At 36.0% G+C, this 19,942-nt stretch overlaps 1 protein-coding gene across 3 annotated transcripts in view; it reads left to right on the forward strand.

The window, feature by feature from the left end:
• Positions 1–19,942, forward strand: part of LOC136031333 (paired amphipathic helix protein Sin3a-like) — a 110,187-nt gene that overhangs the window by 12,774 nt on the left and 77,471 nt on the right. For all 3 annotated transcript variants that reach the window (XM_065710817.1, XM_065710819.1, XM_065710818.1), the window contains exons 2-3: positions 5,126–5,339; positions 11,009–11,163. In XM_065710817.1, coding sequence (XP_065566889.1) covers positions 5,153–5,339; positions 11,009–11,163 — 342 coding nt within the window. In that variant the 5' untranslated portion in view covers positions 5,126–5,152. The remainder of the gene's footprint in view (positions 1–5,125; positions 5,340–11,008; positions 11,164–19,942) is intronic.

Genomic DNA, 19,942 nt, shown 5'->3' on the forward strand with positions numbered 1-19,942 from the left:
GTGCAGATCTGCCTGCAGAGCTGCGCACTGTTGGTTGTTTGCGACTGGGCCAAACAATTTCGAGTCGTCTGCAAACAGTTTAAGGTCATTTTGCACTGACTGGGCTGAGTCATTGATGAACATGTTGAAGAGGGTAGGTCCCAGTTTAGTTCCTTGCGGAACTCCGCTGAGCACTGGAGTTGGGTTTGACATGATTTGATTCCCCTCCTCATCATACATCATCACCCTCTGTATTCTATCCTTGAGAAACTGGATAATCCATTCTCTTACATCTTGGTGGAGTTGATAGAACTCTAGTTTCCTTTCCAGGTACGAGTGTACTACCTTCTCGAAAGCTTTGGCTTGGTCCAGCAAGAGTACGTCAACTGGAAGGCCTTCCTCAATCATCTTGGTGATTATGTCATATGATTGAATTAGGTTTGTCTCCACAGAGCGACCCTTCCTGAATCCATGTTGTCCATCGTATAACAGGCTGTTAGTTTCCAGATGTGCAACGATTGCATCATTTAAGACGCCTTCCATGACTTTTGATGGGACAGAAGTCAGGCTGATGGGTCTGTAATTCTGTGGTTTATCTTTCTGTCCTTTTTTGAAAACTGGCATGACATTTGCTGTTTTCCAGTCAGAGGGAATAGTTTTGGAAGCTATTGACATCTGGAATATTCTTGTCAGGGGTTCCGCTATTTCAGCTGCGGTCTCCTTCAGCAACCTAGGATGGATGCCATCGGGTCCCTTTGCCTTGGAAGGGTCCAAAGTTTTTAGGCGTAAGTATCACAAAGGACTTCTAAAGGAAATATGTTAATTAATTAAAAGGCTAGCCTAATATTAAGTTTTTTGCATTGTGTTCTTTAACAAATATCAATCAGCACCTGAATTCCCATGATGTCCTAGATATTTCCCTTGGTATAAATATATGAGCAGTCCATCACATAAGAAGACTGTTAAGAAAACAATTCTCACTTCAAAATATGCACACTAATCCTAGTTAATTTATTTATATATTAATTCAACAATGCGGTAAACTTTATTTTACAGCAGGAGAACCTTTATCTTCAATCCTTGCCTTGTTTTTCCAGTTTTTCTAAGAAACTCATGAATTTTTTAGAACCTATATAGGCCCTATTAACCAAGTATATACCTCCACCCCCTAATATGCAAGTATATACCCAGAATTATACTGTGATTCTAAATATAACCTTCATTTGCATCACAAATGAACTTACCCCCACCCCTTAATATATCCAAATCAGGTTATATATTTGCCTATCATGGGGTTTTTTCTAGACTAATCCTTGTGTTTTACCTCAGAAGAAGCCATAAACAAGAGTCTTGGCTTTGCTCTCTGTTAATTGAATTCCCTCCCCCTTCTAATGTCTCAATAAGGTGATATATATATATATATATATATACATATATATATATATATATATATATATATATATATATATATATATATATATATATATATATATATATATATATATATATATATATATATATATATACTACTAATAACTCACTGCAGCACCAAGCCGCCTGAGGCCAACACAGCCACGCACGCTCCTATATATATATTTTTACACTGTTCCTTTTTGCTTAGAACTTTATCAGCAGTTTGCTCACAGTATATGGCCAATTTGAAAGAAAAAACAATACCAAAGCAATTGTTTAGTCTAGGGTTTTATACAGGGATAAAGCGAGGGGGGAGTAATGAAAGTGAAAGCAATTGTTAAAAATGAAGTAGAGTTTCTTTAATAAGAATAAAATATAAATTTTGTTATTTTTCTGCTAGATTACATAAGGGATCCTCCACTAGTGTTGTATCTACACTAAAGTGAATCTCATATTTTGTTTTGTTCATGTATGTAAAAAGTGACCTGAAAGTCCAAGCTAGACACTAAGAAGGTCTAGGACTCTGATTTTTAATGATTTAGGCTAGGGTAAAACTATTGGGTAGAGCCTAAACAAAGCCATAGAAAATGCTTACAGCCTCATACCTCCATTCCTCCATACCTTATAAATTTTAAAGATTTTAGGAAAGTTAATCCTAATTTTCAATATAAACACTAAAAATTTTCTTAAAAACCAACTAAAATCCTAAAACACTTTGTTAGTGCCTATTGTTGGAGAAAATCACAATCAATTCAAACCTGATAGACAACTTTTTTTCAGAAGTTGAGACTGGTCCTGTCTTCATAGTTTCTTTAAAATGTCGCCAACAGGTTTTGGCACAGAGAGGGAAGCTTGTAAATGCCTGCCTGGGTCCTAATTTGAACTTTTTTGTATGTTTCTGAAAGTTTTTCCAACTAACTATAACTTTGAGTTAACAAAAAGTATCTTTGAGTTGACAAAAAGCAACTGTACTACATTCTTATCTTTTTATTTCTCTCTTGTCATAAACTCAGACATCTTCTCCTTACCAAAAATTGTTCCAAGTGTAATCATATAAGAATTATTCTATTACCCCAGATAGTCTTGTGTAAAATATTAACAGAAATCCTGGTATTTAAGTTATGTTTATTAATGTTGCAAATATCCCTAAACAAAGGGTATTTGCAAAACATACATGTCTAAACAAAGCAATAATAATATTAACATAAATCCTGCTATTTTAGTTATGTTTTTGTAATGTTGAAAATATTTTTAAAAATGTGCTAAATAGGATTCTTGCTTTCAATAAGTTCATATAATGATGCTTAAAATTTTTTAAGTCTGATAAGGTGAACGTTGTAAAATTCATATAGCCTATAGGGATAGGTAGTCTACTACGGTTTTTCTTGGTGGCGGGGGAATTGTTAAAACAGACTATCAGTGAGGAAACCGCCAGAATTCATATAATTTCTTTGGGGGGATGGGGGATGATCCTTTTTTTTAGCGCCAATTTATTGCTTAACTCTGGTTATTTTGTTTTAAAAATAACTTGTTAAAAATGGAATTTGGAATAACAAGCCGTATGTTATATATAATAATGACATGCCATAGTTTTGCTATATTCCTTGATAACTTCTACTAATTTGGGAGTTGTATGCACTTCCAATTGTATATTTTCTTGTTGTTGTTTTTTTTTGTTAAAGTGACGAAAATTGTCCTGAGTATTCTAATTTGAAAAAGGGTTGCATTACTAAGAATAAAAATATTTTCACATTTTCATGGTTTGTGTAAGATGTAGCAGGCATGTATAGTTCTTATGCATGTTGTACTGATTGTGAATATCTAGAAACAGTTAAATGTCTCTTGTGAATTTTATCAGAACAATGTAGATATTCTGCTTTTTTCATGTAATCAAATTGAAAAAAAAACCAAGAAAAGTAAAGGGTTAATTGGAAACTTGAAAGAATAAACATTAGTTCATATAAGTTTTAGACCTCAAATGTTGAGAAATTACTATGAATTAGGAAATGCAACGTGAAACCCAAAGAACTAAAACGAACCATGAACACAAACTTAGATCTATCAGAAATTACCACAAAAAAGTATGGTCTTGCTACTCTCAAAGCTTTCAAAACCCTATTGCGTTATTTGTGCTTGTAATGTTTATCCTCTTATACGGGGGCGAATCTCTAGCATTTTTATTGGGGGAAAGGGCAAGAGTGGTCCATATCCAGGTAGTCAAGGGCATGGGATATATAATAGTTTTTTCTCCACATTATTTGGGGGACAACTGCCCCCTGCCCTCTTTTTGTTGATTTTTACCTTTTTGTTCGTGTTTTTGACAATTTATTCCCAGCCCCCCCATCACCAGGGGGCTGGGGATGAATTGTCAAAAACTTCATCAAAACTATCAAAAGGAGCATAGAACTAGCAGTCTAGAAATGTGTCTCTTGTTCTACCAAGTCTCCCTCTGAAGAGCCGCTATTCTAGACATTCACATTAATTTCTGTTTGTTTAAGTTTTATTTCTTGTTCATAGTAGAATTTGTTCACTTTAGCTTTGACTAAGGCCAATTTCTGCCTGCTCGTTTGAAACTTAAATATAATGTTATTTGTTGTTTACTTGTCAAGGAAACTTTTTTTTTAAATTTTATTGCGCTCCGAAGTGCGAATTACGCATTCCGATTTTAATTTTTCTGTGACTAAAATTTCATTTTCATCACCGCCAGGCTCAATTTTTTTTTCAGGCCATCCACTCAAATAGATTGTAATTTCATGCATGACTGATTTTTACAAGGTGTAACGTATCCAACGGATTGCGGAGGTCTTTTGTCAGCAACCTCAAATCTTGAGATGCCGTTATAGGTTGAAATAAAATATCATGTAATTTTGAGCCTCTATATTGCAATATTGGCCTAAGTTTTGTAACCAACAGGTTCAAAAACTCTTAAATAACCAATTTTATGGAGATCAGACCATTTCTGAAATGGATAGTGTTTGTTTTGACTTAGTACAGTCGTAGCGCAATTCAATGCTTAGCGTTTAATCATTTGAAATATTCCCTAAATAATCTTCGAATGATAATGTGCAAAATTAGGGGCGAGGGGAGAGATTTGAAAAGGTAATGGACATACGATCACCTGTTTTGTGCCTCCCATTAGACTGTTGAAAAATCTTGGCATGATTCATTTCAATAAAATGGGATCTGTCCCTCATTTATCAATTACTATACACTCCACCCTGTTTAGATTTTGGATGTATATATTGGATATTAGCCTCTAGAAATCAGCAAGCCCAGAACGTTTTGATCATACATTTTGGACCTTTCAGTCCAACCAAACCAACCAATTATTTTGGGCCTTGGGGCAGGTTTTTTAGACTTTTCGACCGTCCACATTAAAATAGTTTTTGTTCTTCTTATGCTGTTTGAGGCTGCGGGAGGACACAAAGCGTTGAAGGGGTGCTGCATTGCTATTTGATCAGTTTTAGCACGGCGAGCTATAAATTCAAAGAAATGGTAAAATGGGCGTTTTATATGGAGAAGATACGTAGGTGTAAGTCGGGAAATGGCTCCTAAGGCCTCTACTACATACGTGCCTAGATAATGGGGGGAGGGGTGCCCCCCCAATGATCGGTTCTGATTCATCCTCTTGTTACTGTTTAAAACCTTTGATTGTCACATATTGATTCAAAATTGATTATTTTGTGTAATAATTCTTTGATTATGATGGTCTAATTCTTTTTTTTTATTTTAGGTGAAGAGTGACTAAAAAGTGAATACAATGATAAGGCGGAGTGAGGAACCGCTTAGTTTAAAAAATGAAAGTGGCAGCACGAGTGGGGCTACTTCGCACTATGGACAAAGAGGGACTATCATTGGGGCTATTAGCCAAAACCAAATTGGGCTTTCAAGTCATGGAGTTTATAGATTACCATCTGGGACTGGACTTCTTCAGCATGGAAGTGGGGGTAATGAGTTGTTTTCTGTTTTATTTAAAAAGGAAATACTTATTAAAGGCAGGGATGACAGTAGAAATGATTTATTTGGGCAAAAATTTAATTCAATGTTATTTTGACTTGTACATTTCATTTATTTAAACTAAAAGTAATTGTCAAACTTAAAATAATAAAAAGTTATAAAGAAAAAAAATCGTACATTTAACAATTCATTGATATTTGTCACCATGTTTGTGTTGATTTTGAAGAACCTCACCTGTACATGTGGAATAATAGTACTTCAGTGTTTGTGATTCCTCCTGTTGAAAAATAGGTAAAAAAGTTAATTAAACTTCTGGAGATACTGAAAGACTTTATTTTTACTCTTCATTTTCGACTACTTTCTTCCATTGGATATTTTCAATATCTTCCATGATAAAAAATAAAGCAATTTAGATATTATTGAGATTTTTTGGTGGGTCTCCATAGTATGTATTAGGGGTTGCTCAAGGTCTACGCACTGGAGTTCTTTTTGCACCTCTGGTATTGAATAAGACAATCAATGCACAATATGCTACAGTCTGTTTTTGTTTCAGAATTAATTTTGCTGGAGGTACTTTGTTGGTAAGGGAGGTGTTTGGACAGTGCCCAGGGTTATTAATGTGACCGTCAGTTGAAATTGCGGATGGTTGATAGTCTTCATGATCCACTCAATTCCTTTCACTGGGAAGTTTAGATCCCTGAAAAAATCGATAAAAGTTTCGAAAAATTGTCGTGTTTAACATTTCCTTTTTATGTTCTCTCAGAAGGAATCCTAAATAATTTTGAGACAACACTGGGTAATCATGACAAAAAAACGTAAAGAAGAAAGAAACGAGGATAATACAAGCCAGTAAAAAACTTAGATTACAACGCAAATATTTAGGTCTAAACTTCCAATTGACTGTCCTCAGTGCACAACATTAAAAAAAAATAAAATAAAAATATACTGATAAAAATCCCAAGATAATATAAAAAACCAAACCTTAAAACAAGCACAAAAACTTAAATATGAAGACCCTCTCAAAGCAACATTGAAAGGGTAACTGAATAAAAATACAATACTGGATGGCAATTCGATTTTTCAATGTATGCAGAGCACTGGTTTGTATTATCTTCGTATCTCTCTTCTTTACGTTTTTTTCGTTTTGTAAGGGAAAGTCCTCCTTCCGTCTCGCAGTGGTGGATCAGGATATACCTACGTATAAAACAATGAAAAACCATTAGAAATTTGGATCGAATTTTAGTATTAAAAGTTATTTAGTAGGCTGGTGCCGAAATTGAATTAGAATACCACTCATTTAATACTTCCTGTTTTATCTTCCTACTGCTTCTTTTATTTTACCCAACTATGGATTGACACTATCTTTAATATTTGTGAGTTTGATTAAATAAAATCACGTTGTCGTTTTGGATGAAACACGGCTGGTGGTTTCATTCATGTGATCTGCCCTATTTTTTCTGCTTTCACTGTCAATGTCGCTTACTAAATCTCCACCTCATGGTTTTCAGCTAGCTTTTTGTTAGTATTTGAAATTGTTGAATCGTACGAATGAGATGCTGAGGCTTGTTGCCAAAAGCCAAGCCTGTAATGCGCATTTTCTGAGTTATACTCATCTGGAACGAAAATGAATATTCCAGCTAGTCTAGGGAACTGCTTGTTGTACTTTCTGTATTTTGATTAGTTTTTTTTGAACATAAGGGTGTGTAAATAAATTCGTTTAGAATTATAATTATTCTCAATGTTGCACAGTAGTCCAAATTTCATGGTCCTACCCTACTCCAACTAAGGAAATCAAAGTCCGTATGAGAGAAATGGTTATGGCAACAAGTAGTGACGACAAAGAAAACAAATTAGAGAAAAAAGAAATATCCTCACCATGAAGGAATTAGATAACCCAAATTTATCGCATGGCCATCAGCTTTTACAGATGGAAATGGACTTACCGAAGAAGAAAGAAATTATAAGCCAACAATTCCTTTACGTGGTAACACACCTGTATCAAAAGAAATAAAGAATGGTGCTATACCCCCAAATATGGGACATTCTGGAAAGCCAGAAGATATTGCAATCTTTTTCAAATTCATTTAGAAATTATAACCATGCTCAGTGTTGCACAGCAGTCGAAATTTCATGGTCCTACTAAGTTCTTCTAAGGAAATCAAAGTCCGTATGAGAGGAATGGTTATGGCAACAAATAGTGACGACAAAGAAAACAAATTAGAGAAAAAAAAAGTATCCTCTCCATGAAGGGATTAGATAACCCAAATTTATCGCATGGCCATCAGTTTATACAGATGCAAAATGGACTTACCGAAGAAGAAATAAATTATAAGCCAACAAGTCCTTCACATGGTAACACACCTGTATCAGAAGAAATAAAAAATGGTGCCATACCCCCAAATATGGGACGTTCTGGAAAGCCAGAAGATTTTGCAATCTTTTTCAAATTCGTTTAGAATTATAATCAATTAATGATCAATTATAATCAATGTTACACAGTAGCATTGATTATATGGTATGGTAATCCATACCATATGGATCATGGTAAGATCAGAGAAGTATTATGGAGGAATGGAGAGACACCGAGGACGTTGAGGTCGAAACCAATAATGAATAAATACAGATGCGGTACTTAAAATTACTTGAACCCTGTAACCAATTCTGGTTTTCTAAGCCATTTCATGTTTTATTTTTGTCCGCAGCTTTGGTCAAACGAGGGTAAACTGATCGAACCTACTTACTTGTATCCTATGGTAGTCACAAACAAAAAATGGAAATGGAATTTTTTTTTTTTATGGAAAAGGTAGAAACCACTCATTGGACATTGTAAGGTTTCATTCGTTGGCTTTTTTTATAGAAGTTGTGATCAAAGCCTCTTTGGGACAAATTTTGACTTAACTGTATGCAGGTTCTTATGTAGTTAGCAAATTTGGGATACAAGGTGAAACTGAAATTTTGACTTATCAAAAACACTATTTCAAGTATTACTTGCCAAAAGGCTGTTTAAGATAAGAAGAAGAAATATTGAAAGTTCCAGTGAGGAGGCATGAATATGTGGACAGATGTTTAAGTTGGTTTTGATGTGAGGGATGCTCTTTAATTTTTGCTTTGACCCTAGGGTATATCCCTGATGGAAGGTCCGAGGAAATAAAACAAAATCTGCACAAACCTAAGTATTTGTTACTGTCTTGGCGTATATATCCTTCATAAGAAAAGGTTTCTGGGGCTGGGTTGTGCATATTGGCCGTCTAAAAGTAACCGCGTTCTCTGCAATAATCGGTTTCTGAGCAGCTGCAGTTTAAAAGTATGGATATGTATTGAAAATGGCGGACAAATTTAGTTTCTTGAAATAAGCCTTATGGCTCAGGAGGGGATTATAGATGTATAATTTACGGAATATGATCGTTTTCCCTAAATGCTAATAGGTATGCACTGCGTTGATACTTGCTCAATTATATGGAGTTTCACACCACTCCTTGATCGTTTTCATAAGTTGTGTAAAGTGTTAGTATTGCATTAGAGAGGAAGGTGACGCCTTCGCGATTCTATTGACTTGAGAATATCTTTGGTACAAAACCTAGTTAATTCATTCGCTAGAGCTATTGCTTCTGCTGGTCTGTCGCTGGAAACATGTATTGATTCCATCCCACCTTTATGAACAAGGAGCTCGTGAGACTCAAATCAATTTTGCTGCGTGGTAAATGGTAGGATATTCAATTAGGATTTTGGGAACATTTTTGGAAGAAGCTGAATGGATTTATTTGATAAAATGGAAGCGAAGTGTCTGTTTGGTGGAGTTTGGTGTATTAGCTGGATAGTATAATGCAAAAAAAAGTATGAAACATACTTGCATCCAGAAAATCGGGTTTAAATAACTCGACCACAAAAATAAAAAGTAAACATCCGTCTCATCATGTGGATTATACTGATCCGGGAAAAAAAGAAGAAGAAAAATGAATCTAAATTTGGATTAATATATTTTTTAAGTGATTTCTTTTGGAAAAAATGATCAAGTAAAATTTTGGTGTTTCGGATTCTTAAAATGCTTAACCACTTCCCTAATACAAATGTCTATAGTGGGTTCCAAAATCTGTTGCTTTTTTCTAGCTTGTTCGTTTTAAATATATTTTTGTAGTGCAAGAAATTTATTCTTTATTATATGCTAAAGAATTTTTTTTGAATTATTGGTGTAGGCAAGAAGAGTTGAGTTGAAAAAAAAAAAATCATTCAAAAATGAAGCGGGATAGTTTTTCCTTCTGTGATTCAACACCTTAAACGCAATAAGACAAATATTTTTTTACAGACCAGTATTATGTAGTATACTTTTTTTTGCCAGATAGTCTGCAAATTGAAGCCCGTAAAGCAAATGTCTATTTCATGTTTATGTATTTCTTTTAACAGATCCTAGTGGTAAGACTTCTTTTAAACTTTTCTATGAGAAAAAAAGGGAGAACAGTCTTAAGATGAAAATAACAAAGGAGAATAGGGCTAGATGAAGGAAAAGACAAGCTAAAACGACGCGGATAGTTCGCCTGTATAAAACAAGTTGTCTTCAACACTAAAAACAAAGATAAATCTAAAATAAACTAAGACTTCAAATTAAATAGAATCTGAAACGGTACTTGCGTATTATACGCCACTCACTCAGTTACTTCATTTAATTTGAACCTGTTTCTTTGACACTCAATCCTGATGAATATCACAAAATATGATGAAAAATATAATACTTTAGAGACAAATTTGAGCTATATATTTGTACATTTGGGGGGGGGGGTTCTGCAAACAAATCGTGTTAGGTGGAATTGTTCTGCATATTATGAAGTAGGAATTGTTTTTTAACTTCAAACTGTCCAAATGCTTTATCCTCTCCCCCCCAATGTGTAAATATATGGCCAAAATTATATATTTCCTATCTATTCAGTCACTTTTCTTTATCTTGTCTCTGCTAAGCTCAAAGAAAATAACGAAGAAACCGGTTTGTTCTCAAGTTTTAGACAGCGTAAACTTGAGTGAGTGGCGTATAATACACAAGTACGTCCAAAACTAAGAAATATTAAGAAATATGCAATTGATGCTACTGTGATTGAGCACCACAGAAGCTAAATAGTTACTTCAATGAGAAAATTGAAGTGACTATGTTGTCGTGGACGTTTCTCTTGCTATGCTGAATTGCTATACTGAAAGGTTACTGTTTGCATTCTACCTGTTACTCGGAACATTTGCTTATTTCTTTTATCCTGTGAAATAAATTTGTTTTTGCCTATCAAATTACCTATTAAAACAACATTGATCCAGTTCATCAAATACTGTAAGATCTTAGTCCTTGTACTATTGCAACGATTCAAGTATTTTCAACATAAAAAAATGGAAATTAACGTAACTTAATTGCATTCATATTGATAAATATTGATCTTTGGCTTTTTTTATCAGTAAGAAGATAATGAGAGATATTGATTCGATTAGAGAAAACCATTTTTTTTCCTGGATTAGACATTGTTTGGGAAATGGGATGTGATGAGAATTTTCTTATTCGAAATTATTCATACTGTACTAATAAATGTAATTTTCTTCACAACCTCTCGAACCTAGTCTTGCATTTAATATTGTATATATCCAAATTGATCTACATACAAGAGATAATCCAGGTTTCTTTTTCTAGGTGCACGGATTTTAGAGAGTAATAGTTTAACTCTGACCAAAGCTCAGGACACTGCCATTCCTTTGACAACAAGCTATCACCAGCCATCCACCGGCCATCATTCGAGTGCGAGCTATCCAGGAGTTACAAGCACGGGAGGAGGCTCCCCTGCACAGGTAGTAGATATTCAACTTAAAAAAAGATGAATGTGGAAATCAAAATAAATAATCTGTTCAAAATAATAACCTATTCTTATTAATTTTCAGTTTAATATTTCAATTATTTAATCATTGTAGATTGTTTTAATTCAGTTATTTAATTCATGTTTTAATTATTTTTACTTTATTAATTATTCTCATTATTAATTGCAGCCTTTGCTTTATTATTGAACTTTCAAAAATTACAAAATGATAATAACTGATAGATTATTTGTTTGACATTTTGCGCTTCTAAAATTTCTGAGCTTGGGGCAAGTTCCCCTCTGTCCCTCCCCTAAAGCTGCCTCTGGAGGCTAATTCACCACTATTTACCATAGAATCAAAGAATAGATTGTCGACTGGGCAGGGTGTTATGTTAGTGGTTCTCGTCGTGTCCAATATCAAACAATTTTGACAATCAAGGAGGCACACTCGTGCCTCTTTAAAGAGGCGAACCACGACAATGTTAAGCGATCTTCGGTTCCAGTGGTCGCAGAGGGATGGGGAGGGATGTATTTCGTAGCCCGAGCTCCAACTAAGAAACCTGCCAAATTTCATCCCCCTCCGACTTTTCCTTCATGGGGAAAATCTGGCCGAAAGTTCCGACCCACCAACCCCACCCCCCCCCCCCCCTTTAACGTTGTCCGATCGGGCTGGAATTCACAAGTTAAGGTCCCCTAGGGCCCAGGAGCTTATCCGCGAAATTTCAGCTCGATCCGATAACTCCTTCCCTGTTTTCCAGAAACCACCCATAGCCACTTAATGTTCATGTTCTCCTTTTGGTTCTTTTTCGCCACGCCTACAGGTCACATCCGACATCGGATCTGGGTGTACGAAGACTCATTCGACGCGGAATTCTCCGAGTAATTTTCCTGGAAAGTTTCGTCGGAAAATCTTAACCCCCCGATTTTCTAGCTTAGAAAAATCCATTTCCCCATAAGAGCCCATGTTAATTTGTGAAATTCTTAAAAGTTATATTTATACACATGTAGGTATTTCGACTTCAAACATGCCCGGTTAGCTCAGTCGGTAGAGCGTGGGACTTTTAATCCTAAGGTCAAGGGTTCAAGTCTTTTATCGGGCGGTTTTTTTTTCACAAAATATGAAAAAAACTTCGTTTTCTTAAAGAGTTAAAGAGGCTGCGTCCCAAAGTCGAACCTTAAAACGTACAGGAATTAGGAGAGGCAGTCCTAATTCCTGTACGAGGAGTACAGGAATTATTAAATTACATCCACCATGGATTGTAGAAAAACGTACAGAAATAATATGAAAAAAACTTCGTTTTCTTAAAGAGTTAAAGAGGCTGCGTCCCAAAGTCGAACCTTAAAACGTACAGGAATTAGGAGAGGCTGCCGCCCCCAAACCCCCCGCTTTTAAAGACTCTTTTGTACAGGTTTTTTTGTTTTGTTAATTAAAAGAGGGCCTTTCCAAAGCCAAGAGCGGGGGGTTAGGGGGCGGTAGCCCCCCACAAAAAACCTGTACAAAAGAGTCTTTAAAATCGGGGGGTTTGGGGGGCGGCAGCCCCCCAACTGCCTCTCCTAATTCCTGTACGTTTTAAGATTCGACTTTGGGACGCAGCTTCTTTAACTCTTTAAGAAAACGAAGTTTTTTCATATTATTGCTTACTAAGACTCGTTTGATCTCAAGAAAGGCAAAATTGGGCTCCAAAGCCTACTAATAAGAAAAGAAAGGCTTGACCATATCTGCAAATTTAACATGATTAGTTATAAATCTAATATGCCTCTTTGAGAAAGAAATGGAAATAAATACCGTTTTCAATTGAGCCTACTGGGCTTTAAACTAGCCTTTAAGTATATAGAGTTAACTGTTCAGTGGGAAGGATTTTAAGACCTCTTTAAGGGATAGTGTAATACTTCTAAAAAAGCTGTAATTTGATGGTTCAAATGTCCAAAACTTCAATTTACATATGCACAATTTTGTTTATATTGTATTTACAAAATTCTTTTTCACAATGTTTCCTTTCCAATAATAATATGCTCACTGAAGCAAATGCGTAATGAATTTTACGTAATGAATTTACTTGATGGAAGGAGTCGAACTTTTATTTCTTATTTTCCCTAAAATTCACTTTTTTACATTACTCAGAAATACTGAGCAATTTCTGGGTATGACTAGGAGTGAGGGGGGATGAGCTAGTAGCTGCGTGTGATTTGGCTACTTGGCAAATTTTGTTGCGACTCTACAGATTTGATACTAGTTCCAATATTATTTCCTATTTGTCCTACAGTTCAAAAGTCTAATTTGCTTTAAGAGAATATAGTTGCTTAGAAATAATAATACAATAGTTAATTTTGACAAAGGGACAACTATTACTAAGGACACATATTTTTATTAGCAGTACATTCTTCACGTTTTGCCAAAAACAAACTGACTCATTTAAATGCGAAATTAAATTTCAATATGAAAGATTGAATTTAAAGGCTGAGACAATCTCTTAGTCTGGGAGGCGACTGTGGCTTCTATCAATTTTAGCCGCTGGATTTGGTTCACCAAAACTGGTTTCTTTCTTGACGGGTAGTTAGCTGCTAGGAATCAGCTGATTGAAGATTTGTCTGTTAAATTCCCTCCCAAAAATACGGAAACAACAGATTCGATAAGCAGTTAAATTGGGTTAAAGATATTTATTACCTGTGGTGTTAAACTGCATATTTTCCTGTTTTTTTGTTGTTGTTATATTTTGTATTATTTGCCTGACAGTGAATACAAAGGGCTAATTTGTGGATTAGGGCTTGAGGATTGAAACAAGATTGGGTTTTGACTCGATTCATGTATACTAAACAGATACTATTTTAGGAACTTTTGAGGGGTCAAGAGGGGATAAGTCTGCATATACAATTATATTAAAAAATTTATATTAAAATATTGGAAAAATATGACTCGTTGAAAATAAAGAGTAACAGTTATTTATGGTTCCTGAGGGGGTCGCCGACTTTCAGAAATCACGTACATCAAGTGGTGCGTACCAAGCATGACATAATTGTGCCAAACGTTGTGGGGCTGTACCACGCGTGGCACAGCTCTGCGGCACATGCGGCGCCCCGAGATGTGCATCCAGTGGTGGAAAGTGGGCTACCCTTGGATGGTTTATAATTTAACTTGCTTTCCTGATAACTACAACACTGACAAAAATTAAAAAATGTTACTGAAGTAATTAGGTATCGATTTAGATACCATACAATAAAATACTTTTTGCTTGCAGTAGACGTGTCTTCTGAGAGTAAGAAAGAAAAAAAACCCTACAAAATGAGCTAGTAATGAAGATTTTAGAAGACAGAAATACAGAGAATGCAGGGATTTTAGAAAAATGTACTGTTGTGCTAAAATTCATATTATCAGCTTTATTCGTTAATCATTACCCCGCCCCCTTTCTGTTTTGATTGAATAAGTTTATATCCCTTTTAAAATAGAGAAAGTTTTTTTCCAGTTATGCCAATATTCTATATTTCTTTCTCATTTATGGCTTACTTTTCTCTCGATACACATAAAATGTAAAACAATATAAAACACGGTGTAACGATATAAAAAAGTAATATTCCATGCTTGTTTTTCTCAAAACTTAGAAATTTTCCTGCTAAGAAAATATTGCATTTTTCATGTTTACCCCCCCCCCTCTCTCACCGGAAACTACACTGACTGACATATACCCCTGAATAGCACAATTGGACTTTACTATCTATTATACAAGCTCTTTTAATGATCGATTAAAAAGAAGTTGAAGCAAATTTTCTACAATTGACTGATATTTAAAGCAATCGCATGACATCCTTGTCATTTTAGTATAGTTTTGTTGAGTAACCTAAGAATGTTGGGCAGGTTAATTAAAGTCAAATACTAACTAGTTTAGGTAAAATGGGGAAAAATGAAGTAATTCGGCATGAAATTGTAGACAAAACAAAACCAAAAAAATTTCTAAGCAGGGCTGCCTTCTTTTGGTGTGCTAATAATAGTAGCTTAATAGTTTAAAATTATTCAGTAATAGTTTAAATTATTAAAGTCTAAAAATAAGCTAGCCAATAATCTTTATTTATTGTATACAATCTTTATAAAAAGATGCATTTTATTTTAATATTATCTTTTGCTGTAAAGGCAGTAGATATAGAATTTACTTTCAAATGGACCCCTAAACTCTCTATATTGTTTTAGTGCCCCACTAGTGACAAAAAAAAGAATTAAAAAAGAAACATATCTCTGGTTCCCATGAGAAAAAGTGATTTTCCTCGTTGGTCCAGATGGGGGACGGTAATTCTCCTAAATGGGGTTCTCAAGAATGGTGACTCCAGTGTTGCAGGTTGCAGAGGGTGCCGCAACCATAATCGGACCAATTTACCTATAATTAGACTAAGTTTTAGCATAAAGCCCAATGAGTTGGGGGAGATGGAGGAATTATTGCTACGGACGACTTGCAAGCTTGTTCAGGACATGATAAGATTTCTGGCCTGCACATTTTTTGTTTGCTTTCTTCTATTTATCTTCTTTTGCTATCCTTTTTGTCTAAAATTGTTTCCTTTTGATTTTCTGTGTTTCTATAATAATGGGTTGTTATATGTCAAGCATGATCAAAGAATAATATCGTCTAAGCTTTAACATAAATGATGCGACAAAGGAAAATTTGTTGTATATTAGTCTGTCTAATAGTCTTAGACTTGACTTACTTGACTTAAGTCTCCTGCCGGGCACTGCTCGGCGTAGAGAGTGACGTCTGCCTCCTCCACCCACTTCGGTCCATGGCGAGTATTTGCTCTTCGCCCTGTCTGATGTTTGCCATCGTCAAGAACTCGGACAGGCTGTTCGAACCAAGGTTTCTTCGGCCGGCCGCGAGGTCGCTTCCAACCAACTTTGATAGGGTCGGAGTCATAGATCATCTTTGCGAGTAGATCGCTCGGCTGCTTGAGTCGAAAACCAAGACTGCTTTGTGAGCTGCAGAAGCTTTTCATTGCTGACGAAGTCTGACCATCGTAGGCCCTCAATCCTCCTCAGGCTCTTTGCATGAAATACGTCTATTTTCTTGAGGGTTGCAGCTGATGCTTGCCATGTCTCAGCTCCGTAAAGCATCACAGAGCCGACTAGAGCGTTGAAGATCCGCAGTTTCGTTGTGTGACTGATGTTTGGTTTTCGCCAGAGGTGACGATTCAGTCTACCCATGATAGAAGACGTTTTAGATAATCTTGCCTGCAGCTCGGGGAGAAGTGAGCCATTTGAAGAAATTATGGAGCCCAGGTAGGTGCAGTCTTTAACAACCTCGATGCTAGTGGTGCTGTCCAGGCTAACTGGAGAGTTAACAGCAGGAGAAGACGGGTCTATGGCCATAATTTTAGTTTTGTTCCAGCTTGTATGCAGTCCTACTTTGGCAGCCTCTTCTCGCAGAATTCGGAGCGCTTCCAGCAGCTGCTCCATGGAGTCCGCCAGAATGGCCAAGTCATCAGCAAAATCGACATCTGTGATGGTATGATCTCCGAATTTGAGCCCAAAGCTGAAACGTGAAGTGGTTTTTTGTCATAACGTAATCTATGATGACATTGAAGAGCTCTGGGGCCACTGCACATCCTTGGCGCACCCCTGTCGTGCTTTGAAAGAACGGGCTGCGCCGACCATTTACTTGTACACAGCTCTCCGTCCCATGGTGCAGCGCCTTGAGAAGTCTGCAATATTTCTCGGGTAGGCCAGTCAACTCTAGAATCCGCCAAAGAGCTTTTCGATCGACTGAGTCAAATGCAGCACGGAAGTCAACGAAGGCAATAAATGCTTTCTGTAGGAACTCTGTGGTCTTCTCTACTATTTGTCGAATCGTGAAAATCTGCTCGATGGTTGAACGATCCGACATAAAACCAGCTTGCTCCGGTCGCCGGATTTTTCGAATGATGCTCCGACATCGATCCAGCAGGACCATTGAAAACCGTTTGCCAGGGACTGACAGTGGGGTTATTCCTCGGTAGTTGGAGCAGTCGCTTCTCGAGCCTTTTCTCTTTCATAAGGGGATGATGACACCCTTCCGCCCATCCTCGGGAATTATCTCTGTTTGCCAGATTGTAGAGAACAGGGTGTGTAGAAACAGGAGCATTGCAGGACCTCCATATTTTAGCAGCTCTGAGTTTAAGCCACAGATACCAGCAGCTTTATTATTCTTGAGTCTTTTTACTGCATGTCCAATTTCTGAGGGGCTGAAAGGCTCATCTGGAGGAACATCTGTTCCAGGTCTTTGACTGTAAGGTTGGCTGGGACTATCATTAGGAGGCGCAGACGGACCAGTATTGTTGAGGAGCGAACAGAAGTGGTCCTTCCACCGCTCAAGACAAGAACCTTCGTCAGAAAGAAGTGCACCATCCCTGGACAGGACGGGACCCAAGGTGGGAGTTTTATTTTCAGTGAGGTCTCGGAGATGCTTGAATAGGCTGCCCATGTCTTTCTTTTTTGCAGCTAGCTCAATTTAATCGGCTTTCCTTGCAACAAACTGGGTTCTATCCCGGTGAATAGTCTTAGAGATACAAAGCATTTAGTTCTACTTTATTCTTATTAGTACTGCAAAGATAATAGAGAATACCTGTTTCCTAAGGGCAGTTTTCTGGTTTTTAGAAAAAAATGACCAGGTAAATGAAACGATAGCAATCTAGTTATTTTAATCTTTTTCTGTCTTATTGAAACAGTGCCAGGGCTTAACTTAGTAGTTGTTGCCTAACTAAGGTTTTCTACACTTGATGATTTATAGAAGCTTTTTCAATAGTTTTGGTCATTCCTTTCCCTTTTCCGTTGACAATCTCTTGTGGTATTTGTACTTTTCTTTTTCAATGGCCAGTTGGATTTGTTCAGGGCATACTGGTCCTTGAATATGCTTTTCATGTTCAAAAGTTGGATTCGTAAGTACAAATCGGGCTGTCAAATCTTTTCTAGGGCTGTAGACCTTTGAATTTTACACCACGATACTTCACCCCCTTTGGATGTCTGCTAGATTTTAGGGGAAAAAATTACTGTAAATTATGTAAGGTTAATGTTAATAATTTTTTCTCAAATTTACCCCTTTGTTCTTTCTCATACCCCTGACATTTGTTTTCTGAACCCCAAGGTGCATATACCCCTGTTTTGGAACTTCTAATATAATAGTAGACTATGTGAAAAAAAAAATTAAGAAGCTCTTGAAACGTAAACTTTGGTTCAGGTTACTCTTTTTCTTGACAAACTTGTGCTTACGATCTCTTGACTAATTAGATATTCTGTTTTTCTAATTACCTGTTATTTTATCTGCAACACTTTCAAATCTATTTTCTAACGATAAAACAAGAAATTACCTAAGACAAGTATTTTTTTTCTTCAAATTATTATCGTATCAAAATTTGTCTAGCTAGTTGTCTGCCTAGGCTCTTCCACTGTATTTTTATAAGCGGCGTTGCCTTGTTATTGTATTCATTTCTGAGGAAATTCAAATTTGCTTTATTTTTATTTTTAGAATTTATTCTCCCTTAATGATTTTCTTACATTAGCATTAGTAATAGTCTTCGTCTTTATAATTCAAGACATACCTCTCCTCCCACACCAAGATAACCTTTTTGTGATGTCTCCTGTTTAATTACTGTTCACCCTTATTCCTAAGGACATAGTAGAAATGCCTGTCAATATAACTAGACCCTATTTTGTGTTTCAGTAAAGATATATGTCGTGTCAAAAATTACTTCAAAACTGACTAATTAAGAAGAAAAGGTTCAATTTCATCAATTTGTTTCTGTAAGAAGCCCCTCCCAACAACAAAACACGAACAGGTGAGGTTGAGAGGGCGTGATATTAATTTCGACATGTTCTGTGAGACTTGCAGGAGGGCACTAGTAATGATAACCTATAATAAAGCTATGGCTTTAGAAAGAGAGCAAGCTCTTGAAGCAAAAATCTGATCTGATATTCACTGACTGTGGTCTTAGGACTTAATGTGATCTGTTTCAAAAGCTATTTTGAGTGGAAGACCAATATCATAGACACCTAATTATTTAGATTTTATTATTATTATATGTATTATTTTATACAAGTACCTCAAGGACAGCGTGTCCCCTGGTGGTCAAAATATCAAAAGTTAGATTAAAGAAGATATTAGGGAGGAGATTCTTTGAAAAAGGGCATGGGCAGCTTTCTGCTGTGTGCTGGAAAATGTACAAAGACAAAGTATTAGTTTTAAATGAAGAAAAAAGACCCCAAGATTCTCAAATTTTGATAGGATGACTTGACCACAATGAGTATTTAGAGTCAAAATTTAAGAGAATTCTGACTTGAATTAAAGAAACTAACTCTGTTGGAAGTTGGAACTCGTATTTTATGGATTAAATTGTATATTAGTATTTTGTTTCCTTTCCATGAAAACCTTTTTTCTGTGTAAAAGTATTGGTAGAATTAGATTGGAAGTCATCTATGTACAAATACCCTGTTATATTAACAGCTTTTAAATTTTAAGAATGTGACAGGTGTATGAAATAGTATTACCTAGAAAATAAAATAGGAATGGCTTTATCTTGGGCAAAATAACCTGCATTTTCTTTTCAAAAAAAAAATTCACCTATGACATACTAATATATGTAGTATGCATATCTGTACAGTGTTTTTAGCCAAAATTAACTCAATTTTCAGAATGGCCGTTTCTGACCATTTTCTTTATGGAATGAAATTCATCCTCCCCCCTTCCGCCTCCATCAGCAAGCAGGAATACTTTGTAGCAAAAATGGTATTTTGACTTGATAGAAAGAAGTTGTATTAAATTACTTTA

Source organism: Artemia franciscana, chromosome 9 (assembly GCF_032884065.1).
Source record: "Artemia franciscana chromosome 9, ASM3288406v1, whole genome shotgun sequence".
NCBI lineage: Eukaryota > Metazoa > Arthropoda > Branchiopoda > Anostraca > Artemiidae > Artemia > Artemia franciscana.